The 8,910-nt window shown below is 55.9% G+C and overlaps 1 protein-coding gene across 1 annotated transcript in view; it reads right to left on the bottom strand.

Moving 5' to 3' along the window:
- Positions 1 to 394: 394 nt before the first annotated feature.
- LOC107184845 (CD97 antigen-like) overlaps positions 395 to 8,910 on the bottom strand; it is a gene marked incomplete at its 5' end in the record, with an annotated part of 14,740 nt that continues 6,224 nt past the window's right edge. Inside the window, 2 exons of the mRNA XM_015571200.1 lie at positions 395 to 689; positions 1,385 to 1,531. Of these exons, the coding sequence (XP_015426686.1) occupies positions 493 to 689; positions 1,385 to 1,531 (344 nt within the window). The remainder of the gene's footprint in view (positions 690 to 1,384; positions 1,532 to 8,910) is intronic.

Here is an 8,910-nt window from a genome sequence, read left to right as displayed (position 1 = left end):
CCCACCATCTCCTCACTGCCTGCACCGGGCACACATCATTGCTGGAAGTGTTGCCCTTTCTCTGCCAAAGCACCTTATGGCAGCTGCCTTTAAGGTGGCTCAGGCAAGTAAAGAAGATGTGGTTCATTTATAGGATCTGAAATCTGAACCTTCACAGACGGTGTTGTGTGGACCACTGGGGGACCCAGGAACCGGCTTCCAGCCAGGGCTGCAACGGCATTCATAGCTGCCCTCGGTGTTGTGGCATCGGGTGGATTTGTCGCAGGAGTTCTGCCTGGAGGTACATTCATCCACATCTGAGGACAAACCACAGAAAGTGCAAGGTGATATCTCAACTCGCTCCATGCAAAGCTCGTACCTATTTTCTGACTGAAGCTCAGCCCGCTCAGCCCAGGTCCCCTCTCCTCACTGCCTGCACTGGGCACACACTGCTGCTGAAAGTGCTGCCCCTTTTCTGCCAAAGCTCCTTATGGCAGCTTCCTTTCAGATGGCTCAGTCAAGTAAAGAAGATGTGGTTCTTATATGGGATCTGAACTCCGAACCTTCACAGATGGTGTTGTTTGGGCCATGGGGGGACCCAGGAGTCGGCTTCCAGCCAGGGCGGCAGCGGCACTCAAAGCTGCCCTCGGTGTTGTGGCATTGAGTGGATTTGTGGCAGGAGTTTTGTCCCGAGGTACATTCATCCACATCTGAGGACAAACCAGAGAGAGTGTCAGGCCCTCTCTCCACTCCCTGATCTCAAAGCTCCGACACATTCTTTCAAATTACACCCAGGACACAATGATAAACCCTACCTAAAACCCACCTAGCCCGACACATACAAACTTGTGGTTACATATTCCACTGTCAGAGCACCCCAGCAAGGTGGACAGGGCAGGGCTGAATGTCATCCCAAACCCTTGACCCCTACTGTGGGGCAGGATAGTCTATGGAGGGGCCTGTGATGGACTTCTAACAAGGGAGGTTGCCACACTCATGCCCTTATAGAACATTTCTGAAGCTCAGCTCTGCCTGGCCCAGGTGCCCTCTCCTCACTGCCTGCACTGGGCACACACCATTGCTGGAAGTGCTGCCCCTTCTCTACCAAGGCTCCTACTGGCAGCTGACTTTAAGATGGCTCAGCCCAGTAAATAAATGTGGTTCATTTATGGCAGCGGTTCTCAACCTGTGGGTCACGACCCCTTTGGCGGTCAAACAACCCTTTTACAGGGGTCGCCTAAGACCATCCTGCATATCAGATATTTACATTATGATTCATAACAGTAGTAACATTACAGTTATGAAGTAGCAACGAAAATTTTATGGTTGCGTCACAACATGAGGAACTGTATTTAAAAGGCCAGAAGGTTGAGAATCACTGATTTATGGGATCTGAACTCCGAACCTTCACAGACGGTGTTGTTTGGGCCATTGGGGGACCCAGGAACTGACTTCCAGCCAGGGCGGCAGCGGCACTCATAGCTGCCCTCAGTGTTGTGGCATTGGGTGGATGGGTGGCAGGAGTATTGCCCCGAGGTACATTCATTCACATCTGAGGACAAACCAGAGAGAGTGTCAGGCCCTCCCTCTACTCCCTGCACATAAAGCTTCCTTCCCCTTCTGAAAACGTACACTGATGACACCCCCACTACTCCCTGCTTAAATCCACCAGGCCTGACAGTATACAAAGTTGTTGTGACATTTTCCACTGTAGAAGCACCATAAGCTCAGAGCGCCCCTGCAAGGTGGAGAGGGCAAATCTGTGTGTGTGTGTGTGTGTGTGTGTGTGTGTGCCAGTGTCATCCCAAAGCTGTGCCTCCATTTGTGGGGAGGATGGATTGGGGGAGGACGTGTAACGGACTTCTAACCAGGGAGGCTGCCACTCTGAGAGCTCCCCTGTGCTGAGGCGTGGGCTGTGACCTTGCTGTGCCCAGAGCTGCGCTCATGTCCTTATTAGAACAGAATCTAAGCTCAGCCCTGCCCAGCCCAGTTCACCATCTCCTCACTGTCTGCACCGGCACATATCATTGCTGAAAGTGTTGCCATTTCTCTGCCAAAGTCCAATGCCAGCTGCCTTTCAGATGGCTCAGCCAAGTAAAGAAGATGTGGTGCTTTCATGGGATCTGAACTCCGAACCTTCACAGGCGGTGTTGTGTGGACCATGGGGGGACCCAGGAACCGGCTTCCAGCCAGGGCTGCAGCGGCACTCATAGCTGCCCTCGGTGTTGTGGCATTGGGCGGATTTGTGGCAGGAGTTTTGCCCGGAGGTGCATTCATCCACATCTGAGGACAAATCAGAGAGAGTTTCAGACCCTCCCTCCACTCTGCACACAACTCTCCTGCCCCTTCTCTCAAAGTACACCGAGGACACCCCCAGTACAACCTGCTTAACAGCCATCTAGTCCTACAGTATACAAACTTGTGCTGATATTTTCCACTGTAGAAGCACCATAAGCTCAGAGCACCCCTGCAAGGTGGAGAGGGCAAGACTGTGTGTGTGTGTGCCAGTGTCATCCCAAAGCTGTACCTCTATCTCTAGGACAGGATGGACTGTAGCAGGACCTGTGATGGACTTCTAACCATGGAGGCTGCCACTCTGAGAGCTTCCACGTGCTGAGGCTGTGGGCTGTGACATTGCTGTGTCGAGAGCTGTGCTCATGCCCTTATTAGAACAGAATCTGAAGCTCAGCCCTGCCTGGCCCAGGTGCCCTCTCCTCACTGCCTGCACTGGGCACACACTGTTACTGAAAGTGCTGCCCCTTTTCTGCCAAAGCTCATTATGGCAGCTTCCTTTCAGATGGCTCAGCAACATAAAGAAGATGTGGTTCTTTTATGGGATGTGAACTCCGAACCTTCACAGACGGTGTTGTTTGGACCATTGAGGGACCCAGGAACCGGCTTCCAGCCAGGGTGGCAGCGGCACTCATAGCTGCCCTCGGTGTTGTGGCATTGGGTGGATTTGTGGCAGGAGTTTTGCCCCCAAAGCTGCCCTCGGTGTTGTGGCATCGGGTGGATTTGTGGCAGGAATTTTGCCCCCAAAGCTGCCCTCGGTGTTGTGGCATCGGGTGGATTTGTGGCAGGAATTTTGCCCCCAAAGCTGCCCTCGGTGTTGTGGCATCGGGTGGATTTGTGGCAGGAATTTTGCCCCCAAAGCTGCCCTCGGTGTTGTGGCATCGGGTGGATTTGTGGCAGGAATTTTGCCCCCAAAGCTGCCCTCGGTGTTGTGGCATCGGGTGGATTTGTGGCAGGAATTTTGCCCCCAAAGCTGCCCTCGGTGTTGTGGCATCGGGTGGATTTGTGGCAGGAATTTTGCCCCCAAAGCTGCCCTCGGTGTTGTGGCATCGGGTGGATTTGTGGCAGGAATTTTGCCCCCAAAGCTGCCCTCGGTGTTGTGGCATCGGGTGGATTTGTGGCAGGAATTTTGCCCCCAAAGCTGCCCTCGGTGTTGTGGCATCGGGTGGATTTGTGGCAGGAATTTTGCCCCCAAAGCTGCCCTCGGTGTTGTGGCATCGGGTGGATTTGTGGCAGGAATTTTGCCCCCAAAGCTGCCCTCGGTGTTGTGGCATCGGGTGGATTTGTGGCAGGAATTTTGCCCCCAAAGCTGCCCTCGGTGTTGTGGCATCGGGTGGATTTGTGGCAGGAATTTTGCCCCCAAAGCTGCCCTCGGTGTTGTGGCATCGGGTGGATTTGTGGCAGGAATTTTGCCCCCAAAGCTGCCCTCGGTGTTGTGGCATCGGGTGGATTTGTGGCAGGAATTTTGCCCCCAAAGCTGCCCTCGGTGTTGTGGCATCGGGTGGATTTGTGGCAGGAATTTTGCCCCCAAAGCTGCCCTCGGTGTTGTGGCATCGGGTGGATTTGTGGCAGGAATTTTGCCCCCAAAGCTGCCCTCGGTGTTGTGGCATCGGGTGGATTTGTGGCAGGAATTTTGCCCCCAAAGCTGCCCTCGGTGTTGTGGCATCGGGTGGATTTGTGGCAGGAATTTTGCCCCCAAAGCTGCCCTCGGTGTTGTGGCATCGGGTGGATTTGTGGCAGGAATTTTGCCCCCAAAGCTGCCCTCGGTGTTGTGGCATCGGGTGGATTTGTGGCAGGAATTTTGCCCCCAAAGCTGCCCTCGGTGTTGTGGCATCGGGTGGATTTGTGGCAGGAATTTTGCCCCCAAAGCTGCCCTCGGTGTTGTGGCATCGGGTGGATTTGTGGCAGGAATTTTGCCCCCAAAGCTGCCCTCGGTGTTGTGGCATCGGGTGGATTTGTGGCAGGAATTTTGCCCCCAAAGCTGCCCTCGGTGTTGTGGCATCGGGTGGATTTGTGGCAGGAATTTTGCCCCCAAAGCTGCCCTCGGTGTTGTGGCATCGGGTGGATTTGTGGCAGGAATTTTGCCCCCAAAGCTGCCCTCGGTGTTGTGGCATCGGGTGGATTTGTGGCAGGAATTTTGCCCCCAAAGCTGCCCTCGGTGTTGTGGCATCGGGTGGATTTGTGGCAGGAATTTTGCCCCCAAAGCTGCCCTCGGTGTTGTGGCATCGGGTGGATTTGTGGCAGGAATTTTGCCCCCAAAGCTGCCCTCGGTGTTGTGGCATCGGGTGGATTTGTGGCAGGAATTTTGCCCCCAAAGCTGCCCTCGGTGTTGTGGCATCGGGTGGATTTGTGGCAGGAATTTTGCCCCCAAAGCTGCCCTCGGTGTTGTGGCATCGGGTGGATTTGTGGCAGGAATTTTGCCCCCAAAGCTGCCCTCGGTGTTGTGGCATCGGGTGGATTTGTGGCAGGAATTTTGCCCCCAAAGCTGCCCTCGGTGTTGTGGCATCGGGTGGATTTGTGGCAGGAATTTTGCCCCCAAAGCTGCCCTCGGTGTTGTGGCATCGGGTGGATTTGTGGCAGGAATTTTGCCCCCAAAGCTGCCCTCGGTGTTGTGGCATCGGGTGGATTTGTGGCAGGAATTTTGCCCCCAAAGCTGCCCTCGGTGTTGTGGCATCGGGTGGATTTGTGGCAGGAATTTTGCCCCCAAAGCTGCCCTCGGTGTTGTGGCATCGGGTGGATTTGTGGCAGGAATTTTGCCCCCAAAGCTGCCCTCGGTGTTGTGGCATCGGGTGGATTTGTGGCAGGAATTTTGCCCCCAAAGCTGCCCTCGGTGTTGTGGCATCGGGTGGATTTGTGGCAGGAATTTTGCCCCCAAAGCTGCCCTCGGTGTTGTGGCATCGGGTGGATTTGTGGCAGGAATTTTGCCCCCAAAGCTGCCCTCGGTGTTGTGGCATCGGGTGGATTTGTGGCAGGAATTTTGCCCCCAAAGCTGCCCTCGGTGTTGTGGCATCGGGTGGATTTGTGGCAGGAATTTTGCCCCCAAAGCTGCCCTCGGTGTTGTGGCATCGGGTGGATTTGTGGCAGGAATTTTGCCCCCAAAGCTGCCCTCGGTGTTGTGGCATCGGGTGGATTTGTGGCAGGAATTTTGCCCCCAAAGCTGCCCTCGGTGTTGTGGCATCGGGTGGATTTGTGGCAGGAATTTTGCCCCCAAAGCTGCCCTCGGTGTTGTGGCATCGGGTGGATTTGTGGCAGGAATTTTGCCCCCAAAGCTGCCCTCGGTGTTGTGGCATCGGGTGGATTTGTGGCAGGAATTTTGCCCCCAAAGCTGCCCTCGGTGTTGTGGCATCGGGTGGATTTGTGGCAGGAATTTTGCCCCCAAAGCTGCCCTCGGTGTTGTGGCATCGGGTGGATTTGTGGCAGGAATTTTGCCCCCAAAGCTGCCCTCGGTGTTGTGGCATCGGGTGGATTTGTGGCAGGAATTTTGCCCCCAAAGCTGCCCTCGGTGTTGTGGCATCGGGTGGATTTGTGGCAGGAATTTTGCCCCCAAAGCTGCCCTCGGTGTTGTGGCATCGGGTGGATTTGTGGCAGGAATTTTGCCCCCAAAGCTGCCCTCGGTGTTGTGGCATCGGGTGGATTTGTGGCAGGAATTTTGCCCCCAAAGCTGCCCTCGGTGTTGTGGCATCGGGTGGATTTGTGGCAGGAATTTTGCCCCCAAAGCTGCCCTCGGTGTTGTGGCATCGGGTGGATTTGTGGCAGGAATTTTGCCCCCAAAGCTGCCCTCGGTGTTGTGGCATCGGGTGGATTTGTGGCAGGAATTTTGCCCCCAAAGCTGCCCTCGGTGTTGTGGCATCGGGTGGATTTGTGGCAGGAATTTTGCCCCCAAAGCTGCCCTCGGTGTTGTGGCATCGGGTGGATTTGTGGCAGGAGTTTTGTCCCGAGGTACATTCATCCACATCTGAGGACAAACCACAACAGGGCAGGACTGTGTGTGAGTGTGCGCAAGTGTCATCCCTAAGATGTGCCCTAACCTGTTGGGCAGGAGGGCCTGGGGGAGGACCTGTGATGAATTTGTAATCAGGTAGGTTGCCATACTGACAGCTCCCACGTGCTGAGGGGGTGGGCTGTGGGCTGTGGCACCCCTGTGCCTAGAGCTGCACTCCTGCCCTTATTAGAACAGAATCTGAAGCTGAGCCCGCTCAGCCAAGGTCCCCTCTCCTCACTGCCTGCACTGGGCACACACTATTGCTAGCTCCCACGTGCTGAGGCTGTGGGCTGTGGCACCCCTGTGCCTAGAGCTGCACTCCTGCCCTTATTAGAACAGAATCTGAAGCTGAGCCCGCTCAGCCAAGGTCCCCTCTCCTCACTGCCTGCACTGGGCACACACTATTGCTAGCTCCCACGTGCTGAGGCTGTGGGCTGTGGCACCCCTGTGCCTAGAGCTGCACTCCTGCCCTTATTAGAACAGAATCTGAAGCTGAGCCCGCTCAGCCAAGGTCCCCTCTCCTCACTGCCTGCACTGGGCACACACTATTGCTAGCTCCCACGTGCTGAGGCTGTGGGCTGTGGCACCCCTGTGCCTAGAGCTGCACTCCTGCCCTTATTAGAACAGAATCTGAAGCTGAGCCCGCTCAGCCAAGGTCCCCTCTCCTCACTGCCTGCACTGGGCACACACTATTGCTAGCTCCCACGTGCTGAGGCTGTGGGCTGTGGCACCCCTGTGCCTAGAGCTGCACTCCTGCCCTTATTAGAACAGAATCTGAAGCTGAGCCCGCTCAGCCAAGGTCCCCTCTCCTCACTGCCTGCACTGGGCACACACTATTGCTAGCTCCCACGTGCTGAGGCTGTGGGCTGTGGCACCCCTGTGCCTAGAGCTGCACTCCTGCCCTTATTAGAACAGAATCTGAAGCTGAGCCCGCTCAGCCAAGGTCCCCTCTCCTCACTGCCTGCACTGGGCACACACTATTGCTAGCTCCCACGTGCTGAGGCTGTGGGCTGTGGCACCCCTGTGCCTAGAGCTGCACTCCTGCCCTTATTAGAACAGAATCTGAAGCTGAGCCCGCTCAGCCAAGGTCCCCTCTCCTCACTGCCTGCACTGGGCACACACTATTGCTAGCTCCCACGTGCTGAGGCTGTGGGCTGTGGCACCCCTGTGCCTAGAGCTGCACTCCTGCCCTTATTAGAACAGAATCTGAAGCTGAGCCCGCTCAGCCAAGGTCCCCTCTCCTCACTGCCTGCACTGGGCACACACTATTGCTAGCTCCCACGTGCTGAGGCTGTGGGCTGTGGCACCCCTGTGCCTAGAGCTGCACTCCTGCCCTTATTAGAACAGAATCTGAAGCTGAGCCCGCTCAGCCAAGGTCCCCTCTCCTCACTGCCTGCACTGGGCACACACTATTGCTAGCTCCCACGTGCTGAGGCTGTGGGCTGTGGCACCCCTGTGCCTAGAGCTGCACTCCTGCCCTTATTAGAACAGAATCTGAAGCTGAGCCCGCTCAGCCAAGGTCCCCTCTCCTCACTGCCTGCACTGGGCACACACTATTGCTAGCTCCCACGTGCTGAGGCTGTGGGCTGTGGCACCCCTGTGCCTAGAGCTGCACTCCTGCCCTTATTAGAACAGAATCTGAAGCTGAGCCCGCTCAGCCAAGGTCCCCTCTCCTCACTGCCTGCACTGGGCACACACTATTGCTAGCTCCCACGTGCTGAGGCTGTGGGCTGTGGCACCCCTGTGCCTAGAGCTGCACTCCTGCCCTTATTAGAACAGAATCTGAAGCTGAGCCCGCTCAGCCAAGGTCCCCTCTCCTCACTGCCTGCACTGGGCACACACTATTGCTAGCTCCCACGTGCTGAGGCTGTGGGCTGTGGCACCCCTGTGCCTAGAGCTGCACTCCTGCCCTTATTAGAACAGAATCTGAAGCTGAGCCCGCTCAGCCAAGGTCCCCTCTCCTCACTGCCTGCACTGGGCACACACCATTGCTGATGGTGCTGCCCCTTCCAAAACTTCTGCCCATTTTCTGAAATTACACCCTGGACACCCAACTAAGCCTTGCGTAAAGCCCACCTAGCCCAACATATACAAACTTGTGGTGACGTTTTCCACTGTAAAAGCACCATAAGCTCAGAGCGCCCCTGCAAGGTGGACAGGGCAGGACTGTGTGTGAGTGTGTGCAAGTGTCATCCCTAAGATGTGCCCTAACCTGTTGGGCAGGAGGGCCTGGGGGAGGACCTGTGATAAATTTGTAACCAGGTAGGTTGCCATACTGACAGTTCCCACGTGCTGAGGCTGTGGGCTGTGGCACCCCTGTGCCTAGAGCTGCACTCCTGCCCTTATTAGAACAGAATCTAAGCTTTTCCCTGCCAAGCCCAGCCCACCATCTCCTCACTGCCTGCACCGGGCACAAGTCATTGGTGAAAGTGTTGCCCTTTCTCTGCCAAAGCTTCTTATGTCAGCTGCCTTTAAGGTGGCTCAGCCAAGTAAAGAAGATGTGGTTCATTGATGGGATCTGAACTCCGAACCTTCACAGACGGTGTTGTGTGGGCCATTGGGGGACCCAGGAATCGGCTTCCATCCAGGGCGGCAGCGGCACTCATAGCTGCCCTTGTTGTTGTGGCATTGGGTGGATTTGTGGCAGGAATTTTGCC

Source organism: Myotis davidii, unplaced genomic scaffold (assembly GCF_000327345.1).
Source record: "Myotis davidii unplaced genomic scaffold, ASM32734v1 scaffold3608, whole genome shotgun sequence".
In the NCBI taxonomy this organism is placed as follows: Eukaryota; Metazoa; Chordata; class Mammalia; order Chiroptera; family Vespertilionidae; genus Myotis; species Myotis davidii.
Note: the sequence above shows the minus strand (reverse complement) of the source record. Positions and strands in the feature narration are given on the sequence as shown.